Source organism: Nylanderia fulva, unplaced genomic scaffold, assembly GCF_048542155.1.
Source record: "Nylanderia fulva isolate GAGA-0341 unplaced genomic scaffold, ASM4854215v1 Scaffold54, whole genome shotgun sequence".
In the NCBI taxonomy this organism is placed as follows: Eukaryota; Metazoa; Arthropoda; class Insecta; order Hymenoptera; family Formicidae; genus Nylanderia; species Nylanderia fulva.
In genome coordinates this window covers 53,659-74,597 of record NW_028190632.1, presented here as the reverse complement: position 1 = coordinate 74,597, position 20,939 = coordinate 53,659, and the positions used below count along the sequence as shown (strand labels likewise).

Below are 20,939 nucleotides of genomic sequence, written 5' to 3'. Positions count from 1 at the left end.
TCCCTTGTCGACTTCACTCCGAGAGGGAGGAGAAGCGAAGCAGGGAAGTTATTTCCTCCTCGTTCATCGAAAAGACACGAGTTTATGCGCCGTGAACGACGCGAGTTTCGCGTTCCCGAACTATCTCAGAATCATGATTCTGCTGCGAAAAATGACCTAATAAGTGCAGCAAAATCGCATTCTTCTCTTGTAATAAAATTTTCTCGCGTTCCAAGAAAATATTTTATAAACCCTTATATCTGCTCCAGTACGTTTACACAATATGCGCAAAATGTTGACATGATTATAATAATTAATTATAAAAATCATATTTCGATCATTTTTATATAGATATTGCGTTTCTGTTCTTTTATCTAGTATAGAAGCTTATCTAAACAAATATCTAGTAATGCAATTTAAAAACTATGACTCTCGAAGAGCTGGCCAGAATCGCTTTCGCGGAAGCTTTGGGATTTTTTCCGTCACGACGATAGACGACGACGTGTCCGGCGTCGTGAAGGGATTCTCCCTCCATCATTCTCTTTTCCCGAGTCTTTTTCTCTCTCTCTCTCTCTCTCGCTCTCCTCGCACCGCTCCTTCTTACTTGCCTCGGTGAGCTTCGCCTTCATCATTTAATATTCATACCGCCGCTGTGCCGAGAGCGACATACTAGGACGCCCGTGGCTACGGCGCTCTCTCGGAGCCAGGCTTGAAAAATGGACGACGCTTTTGATAAAATACGAAAAACAGTTCTCCACTCTTCCTCCCCTTCTCCTCCACCCGTCAACCCCTGTCTATGACGCTTTGAGTCGCGCGCATCGCGCCACTCACCTCGAGATCACAAATTGGACGAAACGCGCGGCACCAACGATATATCGCTCTCGTGTCTGAGTTGCTGCGCGTTGAATCTTTCATTAGGGAACTCGCTGGAAACTGCCGCGCGCGCGGCAACTACCCACGGGATTGCTAAAACTGAAAGCGCCGTCGCTGTGTCATTATTTCATCCATTAACGACGTATAACGCGAATTCACTTGAGTCCTCTACCAGGCTCTTCCATTTGATGATGACACTACCGAGAACACGAGTTGTCTTAGTTTTCAAGTGTATAAGCGGGTTCGTCTGTACATTTTTCGCGAACTTGTTGAAAATTATTATGAGTTTTTTATGTAAGGAATTATTTCAAATTATCGTGCATTTAGGTGCCCCTCCATCCTTGGAAGCAATAAAAAAATAAACATTATTGCTCTCTTTGTGAATAAACACTTGGAATTTATTTGCAATTTTATTTAATATAAAATAATATAAAATATTAAAATAAATTAATAAAAAATAAAGAAAGAATAATAAGAAACAAAAAGAATGTAATCATGCCCCTCCCTAGAAAAATTTGTTTTGTGTATAAAATAATAAATGTATCAGTGATTTTCTCCTATGTGTGCGATAAATACCATATATGTACATGCGTAAGTCTAAAAGTTCGCTGTACCAGAGGGCAAAGATATTACGATCCTCGCACAGCAGACGTTTCGCACTTGAATTTTAATAGGCCCTAGCTATTCTCGCATGTCCGTTTCTGAGACAACCTGTATCCTATGCACGGCATGCAACTGCACAGGTAATCCAGCGTCCATCGCGTGGGCGGGAACACTCGCCGTAGCGAGTTGCGCCTCTGCGGTGAATGTGGGCTCCTCCGGTCTCCCGTTTGCATCCCGCCCCTGCAACTGCACGGAGATGCATCCTGCAGCAGGAGAGCGAGAGAGTGTATAACGAGCCGGAGAGCCTCGGACAAGCTCTCGGGTCGATGGCTCACGGTTTCGCCTTGCCCTCTCGAACGACCCACCCCTTTCCTGTCACTCTGCGCCCCTCTCGGATCCTCTCTCATTACCTCTCTTTCCAGCCGTTATCCCCTGCTCTTTTCCCACTCGCCCTAACCCACCCACCCTCGTCCACCCCCGTTGTCGACCGTTGCCCCCGTCCAGGCGGCCAGTGGCGTAACTTTAAATTCAGGGCCAGCCGCAATCGTGACGCGGATGTGTCCGGAAGAGTTGACGTCTAAAACGCGACCTACGTGCGTAAAGAGGACAGGAAGTTCTCGCGAGGGAAAACCTCGATTGCGCGACCATTTCGCTCTGGCTGCGAAGCAGCTGTCAGTTGTCAGTTGTTCGGATATCAAAGCAATGCACGCACATTTCTGTAGCAATTATTAAAATTGTAGACACCCGATTCGAAAAAAAATTATATATTAAATATTTTTTTTTTCTGGTAATCTCTCATCTACCTTTTTCACTTTTGCATCTTCGGAATTAATATATCAGCGTCGATAAAAATATTTGCAATTAGGAAAATTGAAAATTGTGTTTTATAATATGATAATACAAGTTAATCAAAAATCATCGAGAAACTAATAACTGTTGGCGCGCAGTTTAAACGATCCTCAAATACTCTTATGAATTATGAAGCCGTGCCTATTACGAGGAATTAACCTAATTCTCTCCTAATCGCTCGTAATAAAGCGCACTGGTGCAAACATCGGTAATAAATGGCGGCTGTTTCTAGCGATTTCCCAGCAGCTGTCTAGCGAAACGGATTGTCACCGAACGCTGAATACGGACCCTTCTCCGTAGGTCGAAGGCGCCGGAAGAAGGCGTCGGGACGCCTTCCTCGCGTAAATACGACGCAAATTCGATACCAGAGGCTTCTCGTCTGTCCCGATTCCTCCTAAGTTCCGACGCTCACGTCGCTGGTGAGATCCGACACGAGAGCACCTGGGAATAACCGACATCTCTCTCTCTCTCTTTCTCCATCCTCCTATGCGTTCTTCGCATATATATATATATATATATATATATATATATTTCTCACTGTACGAGGCTTTCTCCTCATCCCCTGACATCCCATTTAGCTTTCTCTCTCATTCTAAAGTATTTCTTGCATATGCCATGTTTGTTGCTCCTGCGGCTTTACCTATCCATCCACCTGTCTCTCGCAGTAGTGACGCGACCGCCAAAGCAACACCGTCGTCGACGACGCTCGTCGCTTCTCGCTGTAAGCGTCCTCAGGGAATTACATTCCTGTCTGAACGTGTACGTAAACGTAGATCACGAGAAGATTCGCTCCTCGAAACTAGGGTAACCGATGCGTTATTATAATCAGAGTCTCTCAAGCAACTTCGCGGCCAAAGGGGAAGAAATGCCGAGTACATACTGACATTGAGATTCTCTCTTTCTTCGTAAAGACTTATATATTACTTTAGATGGGCAGAAATTTTAATTGAATAAGAATTTTGAGAACAAGTCGTAAATATTATTAAACACTAAGTAACAGTAATACAGGTAACACATCGATGTTATAATTTCCTACACTCAACAATGTAACCACACTATAACATGCACTGTAATACATCAGTTATATTGTTGAGTAGAAAATTATAACATCGATGTTATATTACTGTTACTTAGTGTTTAGTGAGATATTAATTTTTATAATACATAAATATAACAGAAAGAATGAAAAAAAAAAAAGAAAAATTATGGAGAAAGATCTTTTCATCTCTCAGATGTTTTACATTTTTAATCTCAATATCGAATACAAAACTATTAATTGAATACATTTTCCACGACAGTTTGCAGAATGAAATATAAATTCGCGAGAGTCGAATGTAAATCGTCTGTTCGATCGCAGCAAATATCTCGCGAAATTCTAGCCAGCAGCTGAATGATAACGGAGATCCTTTTCATGAGGAATCCGTACTATTTATTCCACACTTTGATCACAAAGCGAGACGCGGCTCTGGTTGACAGTCGCGCGTTTGTAACTGTTTGAGATGCAAAATAATTCTTATCGCCAGTTAAATTATTTCGGCAGTAAAATGTAATTAGGATTTTCATATATTATACGTTTTCAGTCGAGACAAGGTTCGATCTCGAAAATAGTTATTGTTAAATTCTAGAATCTTCGATCGGCAATAATAAAGTCACATTTGTTTGTAATGGAATAAAAAAGAGTCGTAAATTGACAGCTGTCATATAAAAAAACGCTCAAATACACAAACAAGTAACGGTGTCGCAACCGTTCCGCCGAATAATTATATGCTATTGAGCATGCGCCACTTTAAAATCACGCAAAATTATTGGCGCTTCACGCGAGGGTGGGCTCCTCTCCGAAAATGATAAAAGAGGAGCTCACACCCGGTTTGCGGTCTTATCGCTTTCCGCCGTGTACGCATAAGAGTAAACCGCTTAGAAAAACCGCAGAACATTAAATCGACGACCACCGCCTTTTCTTTTGATTTCGAATTGTCCGCTGAAACTGATTAGATTTTGTGTTAATTTTTTGTGCGTTTAATTGTTAAGTATTGTACATTATATTTCCGTAAAGATTCGTATATTAAAAGTTTCTTTTATACTAAAAGTGACTCATCCTTTTTTTGGTGTCGTTCGATTCCTCTCACGCAGCGCGTTCGCGAACATATTTCTGGTCCTTCGAGCCGGATCTTCTCGCCGGCACCCGCAAGTTTGTGAACGTGTCGTCGTGTAGTTCGTGAGTGCTCGTAGTTCACCATGGATGTGAACACGTTGATCGATTGCCAACGTGAGATCCAGGTCCGTATTTCGCGCTCCGTGGAATACCTGAAGAAGCTGGGCACGACCAACATCACCGCCAGTGCCGTATCTACACGCACCAGAATCTTAGATCAGCTGTGGACGAAATTCGAGGCACAGCATGATCTCATTCGCGCAGCTCTGAAAGAAAAATATTGTGAGAGCGAATACTACAAGTCGGAGTTGCATGGAGATACGGAAAATCTGTACGTTGCACAACGCAGTACCTTGGATAGTTATGCCGAACATTTCCGGAAGCCGAACGTATCTCCAGCCGTCGACGTCGCATCGAAGTCTTCGCTGCCGCGCATCAAGTTGCCGCCGTTCTCTGGCGCCTACGCCGATTGGCCATCCTTTCGCGATCTTTTTCTGTCCATTGTGAGCAGCAATTCGATCTCGAACATTGAGCGGCTCCACCACCTCCGCTCGTGTCTGACAGGTCCGGCTGAAAGGTTGATAAAGTCACTACCTGTCACGAGTGACAATTACGATCGCGCTTGGGCAATCTTGGACAAGCACTACAATAACAAAAGAGAATTAATCCGCTCCAACTTTGCCACGTTTACCGCCGTGCCAAAGATGAAGGGAGATACCGCCGAGGAGCTGAGCCGCATCCACAACGCTGTCACCGCCGCAGTCAACGCACAGGAGAGCATCGGACGTCCTATCAACTCGCATGGGATGGACCTGTTCAACCACCTGGTCGTCGAACTGTTCGACGCACGCACTCGTCTCGAATGGGAGTCAACCACTTCAGACTCGACCAAACCACCACAGAACGAGGCACTTCTCGACTTTATTAATCGACGAGTATTAACGCTCAACGCCGCACGACCGAGGAGTGTCACAAAGGGACCTGGAGAAACATCACGATTCGCCAAAGCGCACGTCACGAAGCACCAAGGCGCGGATTCACCTCACTGTGCACTGTGCCGTGAAAACCATACCTTGATGACGTGCAAAAGCTTCAAGGCCAAGACTGCGGTTGAGCGGAAAACGTTCGTGGAAACCAACCGACTGTGCTTCAACTGCCTAGGCAATCATTTCTTAGCACGGTGTCAGTCAAAAAAGAATTGCCTCACCTGCAACGCACGACACCACACCATGCTGCACGGGGCATCCACATCAACACCATCCGCTGAGGCCACTTCACTTGCCACCACACTGGTCACTGCACGGCAAGCTAAGACGCACAAGGCCGCCCTTCTCGCAACCGCTCGCGTCAAGGTCGCTGATCGATACGGATCACCACACGAGGTTAGAGTCTTGATAGATCAGTGCTCCGAGGTGTCCATCATCTCTGAGGCTCTGGCTCAGCGTCTTCGGCTGCCTCGAGCTTCAACGGATCTGTCCATCTTCGGCATCGGAGGGACTCGCTCTGGATCAGCGCGTGGCAAGGTCACGATAGACATCACATCTGACGTGACCAATGCCGAGCTTCGCGTGGTGGCCTTTGTGCTGCCGCGCATCTCATTGCAACAAGGCACCGCTCAACGTGAAGATCGTAGCTGGCCTCACATCCACGGACTTCGATTGGCCGACCCGCGCTTTCTGGATGACGATCCTGCGGAGTTACTTCTGGGAGCAGAAGTCTACTCGCTGATCCTCGAGGAAGGCCTTCGCAAGGGCGGATCACGGATGCCGATCGCCCAGCAGACGAGCTTAGGATGGATCTTGTCCGGAGGCTACGACGCCGCAGCACCCGAAGGCCATCGCCGCACGTTCCAGTGCACCACAGACCACGACCTCGCTAACATGGTTCGACGCTTCTGGGAGCAGGAACGCGAGCCAGTAGCTGGGACACCGCTCACCGCCGACGAAGCCAGGTGCGAAGACTTCTACGTGCGCACGGTCACTCGCACGTCCAGTGGCAGGTACATGGTGAGGCTGCCATGTACTTCACCGCCGCCGACATCGCTCAGCGAGACTCGTCGACCCGCAGAGCGCCTCCTGGAAGCCATGGAGCGGAAGGGAGCACGAGATCCTCGCTTCGGTGACCTCTATCGAGATTTCATGGAGGAATACGAGAACCTGCAACATATGGAGGTCAGCACAACTTCAACAACCTGCAGCCCTAGGTGCTACTTACCGCATCACGGGGTCCTCAAGGAGTCAAGCACGACCACGAAGCTCAGGGTCGTGTTCAACGGCTCCCAGCGCACACGGTCCGGAGAGTCGCTGAACGCACACCTCCTCACTGGAGCCAATCTCTTGCCAACACTCGCTGATGTCTTACTTCGTTGGCGTTGGCATCGGTACGTTCTTGTCACGGATATCGAGAAGATGTACCGACAAATTCTTGTACATCCGGAGGATCGTCGCCTGCAAACCATCTTGTGGCGCCACACCAGCTCTGATGACGTCCACGAGTACGAGCTGAGGACCGTGACCTACGGGCTAGCGTGTGCACCCTTTCTCGCCATCAGGACTCTTCATCAACTCGCAGCAGACGAAGAGGCACGATATCCACGCGGAGTCAAGGCACTGCGACACGACTGCTACGTCGACGACGTGGTCACCGGCGCTGATAGCTTGGAGGACGCTATCGACCTTCAGCAGGAACTACGGAGTCTTTGCATGGCGGGCGGATTTCCTTTGAGGAAGTGGGCTGCCAACGATCAGCAGGTGCTCACCGGAGTTCCACCGGAACATCGGCATCAACGCAAACCGCACTCATGGGAGGGAGAGAGTCACGCTACCTTGGGCCTCCGATGGCATCCGCAAGGTGACTGGTTCTCCTTCACCATACGTCCGCGTGCAATCACCGACTTCACGAAGCGACGAGTTTTGGCCGAGACGGCTCGACTCTTTGACCCGATGGGGTGGCTCGCACCTGTCGTCATCAGAGCCAAAATTCTGATTCAGACGACGTGGCTTCAACGGCTGGACTGGGACTCCCCGCTGCCTGATCAGGACGCACACCGCTGGAGGCAGTTGTTGAATCAGCTTCCTCTTCTAGATGACATCCGCATAACTCGCTGGCTCAACACTGGGACCGACCATTCACAACTGCAGCTCCATGGGTTTGCCGACGCATCAGAGCGAGGGTACGCCGCCGTGGTGTACATCCGCAACGCTGCAACAGAGAAAACATCAATCAACCTGTTGATGGCAAAATCCAAGGTCGCACCTGTCAAGCAGGTGTCGTTACCTCGCTTGGAACTCTGTGCAGCAGCTCTACTTACCACGCTCATGCTCCACGTGCGCTCTACTCTCGGTTTGACAACGACGCCAGTGCATCTGTGGTCAGATTCAAAGGTCACGCTCCACTGGATTCAAGGACACAGCACCCGCTGGAAAACCTTTGTCGCCAATCGAGTGTCTCAGATCCAGACCCTGCTGCCAGACGCTCAATGGAGACACATCGCTGGACGAGAGAATCCTGCAGATTGTGCATCACGCGGTGTTACTCCTGACGAACTCATTAAGCATAAACTGTGGTGGACAGGACCTACCTGGCTGTCAGGAGACGAGACTGCATGGCCTTGTTCCGTCATCGAAGCCGCAGAGGATGACCTCCCGGAGCAGCGAGCCACCAGTTTGGTGGTCAAGGCACCGATCACGGCCGAACCTGACCTCCTCCTCCGGTTCCCGACGCTACAAAGGCTGCTGCGAGTTACTGCATGGTGTCGGCGATGGCTCAATCCGGCGAGACGCGACGTCATACTTGGCCGCACTTTGCATCCGGACGAGCTGGACGTCGCCTTATTTCGATGGCTGCGAGTGGTGCAGGCGCTCCACTTTCCTACGGACGTAGCTGCGGCCTCTGCTGGACGCACTAGTCCACCGCGAAGCCACCTAGCGAGGTTGAGTCCGGTCCTCGATGATCAAGGCGTGCTGCGCGTCGGAGGACGTCTCAAGCATGCTCAGCTACCACTCGACGAAAGACATCCAATGATCATCCCGGCGGCATCATGGTTGACTCGGCTGGTGATTGATTCCTGCCACCGACGGACACTGCACGGAGGTGTGCAACTGACTCTCGGCTTGCTCCGCCTGCGTTTCTGGGTGCCCCGAGGAAGGACCACCGTCAAACAGCAGCTACACCGATGCGTGACCTGCACTCGATGGCGCGCCGCAACACCACAGCCTCCGATGGGTAACCTTCCTCGGGACCGAGTAACGCCAACTCGACCGTTCCTCAGCACCGGTTTGGACTACGCGGGACCAATCCTCCTCCGGACCAGCAAGGGGCGTGGACACCGTGCGCACAAGGGATACATCGCCGTCTTCGTCTGCTTCTGGTCGAAGGCCATTCACTTAGAAGTTGTCTCGGACTACACCTCGGAGGCCTTCATCACCGCGCTGCGCCGCTTCATCTCCCGCCGGGGTTTGTGCGCTGAGATTTACAGCGACTGCGGCACGACTTTCATCGGGGCAGATCGGACGCTGCGAGGTCTTTTTAACGCAGCGACAGCCGAAGGTCAAAGTGTCATCCTTGCCGCCACCGCTTAAGGAATCCGCTGGCACTTCAACCCGCCAGCGGCCCCGCACTTTGGTGGTTTGTGGGAGGCCGCCGTAAAGTCGACCAAGTTTCACCTCCGTCGGGTGATCGGCGAGACCACCCTCACGTTCGAGGAGTTGAGCACACTCCTCGCCCAGATCGAAGCTTGTCTGAATTCACGTCCGTTACAGGCACTCTCAGATGATCCAGAGGACGTCTCGGCGCTGACCCCCGGTCACTTCCTCGTTGGGGCACCGCTCCTCGCTTTGCCGGAACCGTCATTGACAGAGCAGACGGTGTCCACCTTGTCACGTTGGCGTCACCTGCAGCGGATGAGGGATCACTTCTGGCAGCGATGGTCATCCGAATACGTGCACGGACTCGCCCCACGCACCAAGTGGCTCAAGGATGCACCTGCACCCCACGTCGGCGATCTCTGTCTCGTGCGCTCCGAGATCACCCCTCCGAGCCGATGGCCTCTCGCTCGCATATTGCGTTTGCACCCCGGAGACGACGGAATTACACGCGTCGTGACCATCCGAACGGCCACGTCCGAGCTCGTGCGCCCACTCGTCAAGCTCGTGTTTCTTCCGGGCGTGAACGACGCGCCTACACCGCACATTGACACATAGCATCACTCACTACACAATCATCACATCATGCACCATATCAATTGTCACACATCACTTGTTTCGCTCACCACCGCACTAAAACTTGTCTCATTTTCACCGCTCACTGCATCTCACACTCGCCGTTCACATCTGCCACATGTTTTCGCCGTTCCAGCTGATCGATTCACATCACGCGATCACCACGTGTTTTCGTCGACTCAGCTGATCGATTCGCAACACGCGATCATCACGTGAATTTCGCCGCGCCGACGCGAGCCCGCCCCACCATCAATCACCATCGGAATGTGATCCGCGCCGAAATCATCATCAACCATTTGTCACGTTGCGACAAGGCGGGCGGGATGTTTGAGATGCAAAATAATTCTTATCGCCAGTTAAATTATTTCGGCAGTAAAATGTAATTAGGATTTTCATATATTATACGTTTTCAGTCGAGACAAGGTTCGATCTCGAAAATAGTTATTGTTAAATTCTAGAATCTTCGATCGGCAATAATAAAGTCACATTTGTTTGTAATGGAATAAAAAAGAGTCGTAAATTGACAGCTGTCATATAAAAAAACGCTCAAATACACAAACAAGTAACGGTGTCGCAACCGTTCCGCCGAATAATTATATGCTATTGAGCATGCGCCACTTTAAAATCACGCAAAATTATTGGCGCTTCACGCGAGGGTGGGCTCCTCTCCGAAAATGATAAAAGAGGAGCTCACACCCGATTTGCGGTCTTATCGCTTTCCGCCGTGTACGCATAAGAGTAAACCGCTTAGAAAAACCGCAGAACATTAAATCGACGACCACCGCCTTTTCTTTTGATTTCGAATTGTCCGCTGAAACTGATTAGATTTTGTGTTAATTTTTTGTGCGTTTAATTGTTAAGTATTGTACATTATATTTCCGTAAAGATTCGTATATTAAAAGTTTCTTTATACTAAAAGTGACTCATCCTTTTTTTGGTGTCGTTCGATTCCTCTCACGCAGCGCGTTCGCGAACATATTTCTGGTCCTTCGAGCCGGATCTTCTCGCCGGCACCCGCAAGTTTGTGAACGTGTCTTCGTGTAGTTCGTGAGTGCTCGTAGTTCACCATGGATGTGAACACGTTGATCGATTGCCAACGTGAGATCCAGGTCCGTATTTCGCGCTCCGTGGAATACCTGAAGAAGCTGGGCACGACCAACATCACCGCCAGTGCCGTATCTACACGCACCAGAATCTTAGATCAGCTGTGGACGAAATTCGAGGCACAGCATGATCTCATTCGCGCAGCTCTGAAAGAAAAATATTGTGAGAGCGAATACTACAAGTCGGAGTTGCAAGATTCGTATATTAAAAGTTTCTTTATACTAAAAGTGACTCATCCTTTTTTTGGTGTCGTTCGATTCCTCTCACGCAGCGCGTTCGCGAACAGTAACTTACGACGTGATCCTCCTTCACTTCTGAAAACGCGGTACGGTCGTTGACACGACGACGCCGGGATAATATTTCTTTTTCTCCTACCCTCATCCTCCTCTTATCCTGCCAAAGCGCCATATCACACATACATATTAGGCAAAGCGTAAAAGAGTACGAAGAATTTCCTGCTCTCCGTACCGTTCTGTTCCGCCCTTTCTCTTTTTTTTTTTTTTTTTTTACGTTGTCGAGTGCGAGGGTGGATCAAAAGGATACGTCTTCTCAACATTCGTGCGTGCATATGATAGCGAAATATCATCGTAAACATCCTCTTGAAACTCGGACTGACGTAAATCCCAACAGCCGTCGTTTATTCGACGATAAAAACGTCGTTCATCGAGAAATATAAAAATCAACGACAGTATCAAAGCAGGAAAAAAAATATATTAACATTTTTTATGAACGGACTAGGAAAAATCGAGTTTCCATTAAAATTATACGATATCACGTGAATCTCCAGGGAATTATTTTCCAAGGAATTATTTCAAGGAAATACATCTTTAGAGGTAATTTTTAGCGGAGAGACTATATATATATATATCAGACCGGATATCTGCAGAAGTTACCGAAGTACTTTTTCGCTTCGATAAATCATATAACTTCAATTTCTGCTAATGGAAAGACTCAAAATTGTTTGAGTTATTATTTATAAATTATTAAACAAAAATTTTTTTAAGCAATCAAGTTTTATGCGCCTTTACTTTTTTACAATAATTAAAAATTTCATAATCAATGACTACTATGTATTAATTTGTTATTTTATTTCTTAAGAGATACTTTATCCAAATTATCTTTCGAAGATTGTGCGATTATTAATGACGAGAATTCTCTCTTGACTCTGAATCTACCGAGTGGTCAGCGCGGAAACGATGTGATCAACTATCTCCGACGTTTCGTGTCCCAACGAGCGAGATTGGAACAGTGGAAACGTCCTTTCATAAATCCTAAAGATTCACGGGAAGCTGCGGGACTGTGCCAGTACCACTGGTATCCCTCTGATCCCGCAAGAATATACGAGTCTTAGCCGCGTGCGATATAAATTTTACTTGTGAGACACAGCGCGCAATAGCGTGCTCTCCACTGTTTTTCTCCTTCAATGCATCGAGAATGAAATTTGGTGGCCTCCCAAATGCAGCGTGAGACTTTCTATGAAATATTAAAAATTTACGTCAACTCTGCGACGATAAAAGAATTGTCCCGTTTCGAGGAAAAATTCTCAATATTCTTTGCGCAAGACGTAACGTATATCTTAAGAGCCTTACAGTATATATCGGGGAAAATCACATCAGTCGAATGAAGGAAACATAACCCGAGCTTCCAATATCAAAATACCCGATATATGTCCCGCGCGACGTCGTTATTGATAAGGAACCTATCGCTGAACAAGATTCTCTTGGCAAAGGAGATAAATTTCAGAAATCTCCTAGGACGAACGAGAACGTTTGGCAGAGAAAATAAAACATCCGAACACGAAGGAGTTCGGGGCACGAAGGTGCAATATTCGTATCAATGACGAAAAACTCATGTATTAGTTTATATTTGTCTAAAACGTGTTGTAAAAAAATCTCGCGTTTTTCTTATTAAACAAATTTATTAACATTTATTTGCATCATTTAAGCTTCATCAAAAGATCTTCTCGTGTTCGAAAGTTGTTCCGATACTACGCCTAATCCTACACTTTTTAATTTAATTTGTTACACGCATAAATGGAAGAAAGAAATTTCTGTAAAGAATATTTTTTCCTTTTATTCGTTTGCCTCGGGGTATCTTTTAGGATCATCTAACCAAGATTATATCATTATGTCAGGCAACAATTTCTCATCTCGCTTTGCTGTTTGAAAAAACAAAAGAATTAGCGGATCGATCGATCGATCAACGGTATCGGAAATTCCGTTTCCTGTTTACCGCTTAAAGACGAGCAAAAGATTTCTATCTACTAGCGTTAGTCCGTTCGATCAATCGTGGATTCACCACCACGGTCGCGTCTTTGCTCGTGTAATCTTTTTATCCCGGTTCTCCCGTGCCACCGGGATAGAAGGTTGGTTGTATAGCATCTCCCGAAGCATCTCCCACCGAGAGAAAGAGCAATATCGTTCGCTTCGAGGCACCCGATCGTGTCCCGAGAGACGTTTCTTTTTTGCTTCGTTGCGATCTTTGCTTTGTCTCCTTCCGACGCTCGAATTATCTATCTTTCCTCTCTCTTTTATTTATTTTTATTAATATTAATATTACTAAATATACCTAATATATATATATAAATTCTCGTCATTTAACATTTTATATAGAAGCTTAAAAATATATAAGGTTATTTTATATAAAAGCTATTAAGTAATATTTAGTAATATATTTAGATATATATGTATATCGGTCAATAAAGCCGATTACTAAATATATTACTAAATATTATTTAATAGCTTTTATATAAAATAACTTTATATATTTTTAAGCTTTTATATAAAATGTTAAATGACGAGAATTTAGTGAAATTTAAAGTAAGAATAAAATATTTTGTTCATTATTCAATTTTATATTATAAAAAAATATTGATACTGAAAATAATCGCTTTGTTTGTTTCTTCCTTTTAATTCTTCCTGTGGACATACTCTAGCATTTCTCTCTGTTACGTGACCGTCTTTTACGAAATATTATCCTGAACCCTCTAAACCACACATCTGTTTTCATGTTCAACATCGTCGCTTATTTTTCATCTTGACGTCGCTGGACGTAGCGATCCCCCGGAAGCTGTTTCCCGATCGCACAAATGTCCATGGCAAACAAGGCAGAGCCAGCAAGAATCTCTTTGCCGGAGAAGTAGCAACAGTTTGCTGTGCGCGAAAGGATCTCGCGTTGACCTCGGTTTGTTTTCGTGGCCCACTTTGGCGTTCACTTCTCTTAAAACCTTGATCGGCCAGCTAGAGTTTGTCTTGACCTACAAGATCGATACGAGAATGATCTCGCTAGAAATACACCGATGAAAGCGAATACGACGGACCACTTGTAGCGAAAAACAAAGAGACGCCAATGATACTGTCCTAATTCAAGAAAAGCAATCGTAACTTCGCGCATCTTTCAGAGACCTCGATCTATTTTGTCGAATAATATTTTTACACTTGTAATAGTTAATGGGAGTTTTAATGAGACGTGCAGAAATCATTAATTGCAACAGTTATTTTTGTGGACTCTAAAGTAATCAATGAATTTTGTCGTAAATTAATATATACGTCTGTTTCAAAAAATTATTAAACTCCAAGGGACAAGAGAAGAAATAAGTAAAATGCTAATGAAGGAAATATTGTAATGTATGCCCATCTTCCCCTCCGAATTGTTGAATTCCCGAATATTCAAAGCTAAGACATGTGTCACATGCTGCCAATAATTTCGCGCGTCTCGCCTAACAGACAGAAGCGTATGTGTTTGTATTGGAGTCGTCGGGTGCATTAACATCGCCAATTCGCGAAGCTCGCCTGCGTATAGTACCTCCGCGTGGCGTCATTTCCGGCTGACACCGGTATTGTGCAGACTACATTGTCCCCGCGTGTATTCAATGAGACGGCCCGCGGCAACGAACCGTAAGGGATGAAAGGGGAAGAGAAGTGAGAAAGGAAAAGAGGGGAGGATGCTGTTACAACTACCGGCTCTCCGGCTCTCGTAAGCGAACGAGGTTCCTTGAAACAATGAATTGTTCTAGAAGACGTCATTGTCCGATCTTGGCAAACTCCGTCACGATTTACTTGACGAAACCGTAGACTTTTCCTTCGACTTGCGTTTTATTTCGGTGCTCTCGGCAAGAAAATCAATAGCGCGAGACGATAATTTATTAATAATAACAGGACGACATTTTTGTCGTTTTCAATAAATGATACTGGAATATATAACGATCCTTTTATGTTATCCAATTATTCGAAAATCTATATAAAAGCAAAATATCTATGAGATAAAATATAAATTTCATATTTTAATTAGATATATATTTAATACCATTGAAACTAAAAATACGTAATACCGAGCTTACAGTGCATTTAACAATTTATAAATGAGAAAAAATTTTTTAAAGCAAAAGCTTTCCTCTATATAGTTACACATCAGTATAAAATGCAAAAGCTGAAGCGAATGCGAAAGAACCTGAAACTAAGGATGTATACACAATCGCAGAACTTTTATTCTATTATATTCCCAGCAAACTCCCGCCAAGTGTACGATTTTATAACGACGTACTGATTTCTATATTGCCGATTCAACCATCACCGACGGCGAAATACTCACGTCGTTTTACCCTCCGCGCTTCACCATTCACCATTCATGGTCCTTATCACGGTGAAGGACTCAATGAACGCAGAGGAGGGTGATTTCATTGCAGATACTCGCGAAACGGACCGTTACGCGAAGTCAATAGTCAGTCGCGTCGTATTGGTTCGCGTGTAAATTTCTAAAGTCGATTTCGCTATCGGAACAATGCTCGCCGTAGTCGGATCTGTAGAATTGTCGCGCCAAGTCATATCTCGTATGTAACTATTATTTTATCCAATGTACGAATGCCAACGCGCGTCTGGCACTCTCGCACACCGCTAAAATTTCATAAGTATCCAAATTGAGATTGAAGCATTGACTATTAAAATTCACTTGAAAATTTTTTACACAAACGGCATATTTCAGCATATTCGTTAAAAAGAATACTTAAATGCATACATTTATAAAACCTGATAATATATTTTGAATATACAGATACACGACTCATATCACTTATATATGTATATATGGTAGAGAAAGAGAGAGTTTCTACATAATATATTATCATATTACATAAATATTACTATATGTATTATATTATTAATATTACATAAATATATTATAAATATAATAATTATATTACTAATAAACTATGGACCGTAACAAAAACTTTGGACAATTATTAAATTAAAACAGCATTTCACATAGAAACATCGATGTAGCAATATTCCATTTGCAAGCCGATTCATGCAAATTCACATAAATCTAGTTAATCTAATAATCTCTATATGTCAATTACTATTTCCAAATAATTATTTATTATCGTTGCGCATATTAAAATTGACTTCAATTCAATTAGAGTTTAATTTCCCGGTGGTAGAAAGATCTCGCACAAATTTCACATTTATTACTACGAGATTCTCGTCGAGACGCTTCTTCGCAAGAACATCACGATTTAAACGCGCTGCCAAAAGCACTCTCAGTGGATAGTAATATTCTGTTTCGAGAGAGCAGGACTGCGAATTAGCGCGATATTACTACCGCGAGAGCTCGACTCGATGGATAGTAATATTGTCCGACTCGAGTCCCATTTCAACCACCTTCCGTCCTTTATACAACGAGGTTTCAGGCCAAAAGCGACCGTTGTCCCATCCGGGTCTTCCGGGCTTATCCAGAGAACTTGACCATCGAAAGAGAGAGAAAATGTTTGTAGGTGTGTGTGTGTGTGTGTGCATGCGCGCGCGCCTCGGTATTCCCGTCACGGGGCTCGGCTAAATCCAAGATAGGATGAACCCTGAGAAAATGAATTTACACGATGTCGCGCCGACTCATCGAGTATCTCACCCTCCTTCACCCTTGAAACTCGCCGTACGGCTGAGTATTTCTAAGGTTGCCTCTCTCCGACGTAGATGGAGATTAAATAGGAGTATAAGAGTTTTAACAAGGCTCTGTAATATAAATATAAATTTAACGTATAAGACGGGCAACAAGAGCCAAATCGCGGATGACAATGCGTTATCCTAACGAAACTAAATAATTTTTCGTTAGAATTAAATACCGGTGCACAAGGCACCAAATTTTTACTTGGACACGGCCAAGATTTTAAATATGAAATAATCTCATATTTTGAGATTTAATTTCAACGAAAAATTATTTAGTTTCGTTAGGATAACGCATTGTCATCCGCGATTTGGCTCTTGTTGCCCGTCTTATACGTTAAATTTATATTTATATTACAGAGCCTTGTTAAAACTCTTATATTTGATACACGCTGGCTTAAAAAATGCGTTTGTTTACCAACATTAATATATATAACAGAGAAAAGTATAGAATCGAAAGGATCTGAATAGCTCAGCTGGAAGAGCAGTCGCCCGGCAAGCGAAAGGTCTCGGGTTCGATTCCCGATTCAGCGATTTTCGGATCTATATTTTTCTCTTGCATTCATTTATTTATTTTCCGTAGGGGGGTTAAAGGGGTATTGAAATTAAATCTCAAAATATGAGATTATTTCATATTTAAAATCTTGGCCGTGTCCAAGTAAAAATTTGGTGCCTTGTGCACCGGTATTTAATTCTAACGAAAAATTATTTAGTTTCGTTAGGATAACGCATTGTCATCCGCGATTTGGCTCTTGTTGCCCGTCTTATACGTTAAATTTATATTAAATAGGAGATTCCGTGATATATTTCTCCGTTGTGGAAATAACAACAAATTTTGCTCGTTGTAGATAGAAAATAAATATAGATGCAATTTCAGAAAATTACAAAAGTTTCGAGCAACATGTAGCTTTATTGAATTCGAAAACTATATTATTTTACTTGATTTATATAACTTTATAGAAAATGTACTCGAAATAAACTTAAGGTTTTTAAAGAAATGTTTCCCACGTAACAATATGAAAATAAATAATCTATTTTTTCCCATCTATTTTAAGCTCATAACAAATTTTTCTTCCAAAATATAAATAAATTTATACACGAAGAGAATTTTCTCTTAAAATTTACCCTGAAAATCATGCACGGTAATCGTGCGACAATATGATATTGGAAAAATCTTATAAGAATTTGTCTGATTAATATTTACCACAAAAAAATATTAATATGGACATAGTAAATTAGTAACTTAGTCAAATTTACTATGTACATATTAATATTTTTATTGTGATAAATATTAATCAGAGAAATTCTTATAAGATTCTTCCAATACCATATTGTCGCACGATTACCATGATTTTCAGGGTAGATTCTAAGAGAAAATTCTCTCTGTGTAATAAAATAAATTGATTTAAAAAAATGCAAACTCTTTTCTCGAAGATCATTCTATCAATACACATTGGGAGTAATAAAGAATATTTTATTTCATCCGAAATTTGTATCTAAGATCTAAAACGTTTAGTCACACGAAGACTCGCAAAACGGTAAATCTCCTCCTTCATTCTCCATCCTCCTTGTAACTACTTTTGCAAGTCGCTGCGTTCCCGTCTTTTCCGAAGCTCAACGACTCTTGCCCGGGCAATAACTCAACCGGCCGGCGTAGCCTCGTCCGGGCCGGTAAAAACTGACGCGATACAAATTGCACCTGCTCGACCTACATAAATCATCGCCCGCCCGGTTATCGCGCACCACCTCTCTCCGTTGCCAGGACTCGCATCCCTCAACCTCCGCGTTACAACCGCGTGTATCACACGCGTACGTACGTGCACGCGTGCGTACATCGATCCAATCCTCCCTTCCTCTCTCTCTCTCTTTTTCACCCACTCGCGAGACGTTTCCGAACAGTCGGCGGAGTCATTGCGGCGAATTACGCGAACCGGCCCTCATCATCATCCCTTGTCATTTCAGCGAGTAACGTGATCTCACGGTATTCAAATCGGGAGGGTGGAGTAGGTAACAGCATCAAGTACCATTAGCATAAATCTGTGTCGAGCGACGACGCGGAAAAGCGTGTAGATCGATATCGTTTCGCGGCCGACACCTTCTTCCACCTCGTTTGTCCCTATACCTGTTTGTCTTCGTCTTGTATTGCGCTCTTTGTTCTTTTCTGTCAGTGTTTTACCACTCTTTTCTGTAGAGAGAAAGAGAGGTACATTGTGCTTATGTCCTATCCTCTACAACATCAACGTTATCCAGACTGAACGTCGTTGTTAAACACTCTTAAAAGGGGCGATTAAAAGATTCATTATCCAAAAGTACCTCAAAGTTAACCAGGGTAAAAAATCTTTTTAATAAAAAAATATTCTCGCCTAATATCGATTTTAGTATGATGAAAAACATACTGAAATATAAATATGTTATCTCTTTTAAAAAATCTTCAATATTCACGGATAAAACTCGAACAAAAATATCTCTCAAAGACCATTAAAATATGATGTAAAGATATTACATATTTAAAACATATTGTTTGTAGAATTAGCATTAAAAGCTCTTTTAAGATTTTCTTTTTGAAGATAATCCGAAGTAAATATACGATACGACAATAAAATGAAAGGAGACGGAATGAATGTCTCCTTATCGAGCAAGACGAGTAAGCTTATGCGATTCTTCCGACCGAGATAAAGGTACGAACACAAGACCAATAATCTCACACTTACAGAGGACTACTAGTCCACGAGGGATCGACTTGTCGCGCCAAAGAACGTCTTTACGCGCGCGCGGCAAAAGCAATCTTGCTGCACCCAACCTAGCCTTTGTAGACCCTTGACCTCTCAACGATCACTCGAAACACTACTACAGTTTACTGCACTATATAGGCTTTCGCGAAATTATACACTGCACAGTGGGTACAGTGAGAACTAATTATATAAATTTGTCAGAGATATTATAATATAATATTATTAATTATTGGTGATATTATTGTGATATCTCTCTCTTCTGAGAATAATTAATTATTTATATCAATGCTTAAAAATAGATATTAATATTAAGTAATAATACTACACGCACAATAATAATTAAATATTTGATAAGTTTTTTTTTTGTAAAAGTACCATAATAATATTTCAGAATTGAATTTTTTTATGCGCATATTTGACTTGGCATATGATAACCTTTTCCAACGATAAGAAAAAGATAGTTTTACGAATATGGAATTTGCAGCTTTTTTATATCACTTCTTCAAGTAATAGCTATTGCGTAAATATGATATTTTATAATACAGACGCGATATAGCTGGCTCGTATAAAAAAATATAGTATCATAAAATATGAAGTATGATTAAGCTGGACGCGAGGATTGGCCGTCTCGTAGCCGTTCTGTCTGCTATTATCCGCCGTAAGAGCAACTTGAAGAGATGAAAAATGGACTGCGCTTGCTGAGCCGCGACAGAGTTGCCGGAACTTTTCTCTGTTCGTTAAAAAAAAAAAGTCTAAGAATAGAAAGAAATGGAAAGGAAAGGGGAGGAAAAGAGCTCTCCGAAAAGTGTTCTAGTTCGACAGGTGCAGGAGAGAGGAGAAAAAAGTTCGGCTCGTTAGTAGTTAAACAAGTCACTATGAAGGCTGAACAAAAAAATATATATTTTACAGAGCCCTTACATGACACCTCTACTAATGTCTGTTTTATTATATGTTATCCGCCGAAACGGCGCAGACCCTAATTTGTATCAGATAATGAGGGTTAACGAATTCTACGAGCTTCCGTTTTACGGAGCCGACAACCACGTCGATGATTAACGATCCGGCAAGACAAAATCTAACCGACATGGATCCAATTTCCGTTATATTGTGTGACGTTGGCAGCGCGCGTTATTTATGATTAACGACGGAGCAAAACGGTAAAATCTATCAACATCCAATTATGTCGCATAATAATGGGCGCTATGCCGTTATTTACGATAACAAGCGAACAAATCGGTAAAATTCCCCAATAGCGACCAGTGCAGGCTTTAATTGTACTACGTGTAACATCGGCGATATGATATTTATGACGCTGGAACAAAACAGCGGATTCTATAAACGATGTGGTTCGCGGGAGCAGAGCTCTAGACGATATAATCCAAAATATCGAGTAAGACCTAGTGTAAACATGTTATTTTATTGATATGTATACAAAATTTGATAAATCTGACTGCAATTCTTAAATATTACGACAATTAATTATATATAGGTACTT

General features: G+C 43.5%; 3 protein-coding genes across 3 annotated transcripts in view; all 3 read left to right on the top strand.

Annotated features, from left to right (window-relative positions):
- The first annotated feature begins 4,539 nt into the window (after positions 1-4,539).
- Positions 4,540-7,690, top strand: LOC146721150 (uncharacterized). The gene is made up of 2 exons (XM_085487356.1): positions 4,540-7,514; positions 7,597-7,690. Exons 1-2 carry the CDS (start codon positions 4,540-4,542, stop codon positions 7,688-7,690), a joined length of 3,069 nt encoding a protein of 1,022 aa, XP_085343482.1.
- Positions 7,691-7,773: 83 nt separating this feature from the next.
- On the top strand, positions 7,774-9,657 carry LOC114939454 (uncharacterized). Its single transcript, XM_085487355.1, has 2 exons — positions 7,774-8,977; positions 9,038-9,657. The coding sequence occupies exons 1-2, from the start codon at positions 7,774-7,776 to the stop codon at positions 9,655-9,657; spliced, it is 1,824 nt and encodes a 607-aa protein (XP_085343481.1).
- A 1,085-nt stretch (positions 9,658-10,742) lies between these two features.
- The window catches only part of LOC146721149 (cell adhesion molecule Dscam2-like), a 41,883-nt gene continuing 31,686 nt past the window's right edge, over positions 10,743-20,939 (top strand). Inside the window, exon 1 of the mRNA XM_085487354.1 lies at positions 10,743-10,941. Coding sequence (XP_085343480.1) covers positions 10,743-10,941 — 199 coding nt within the window. The remainder of the gene's footprint in view (positions 10,942-20,939) is intronic.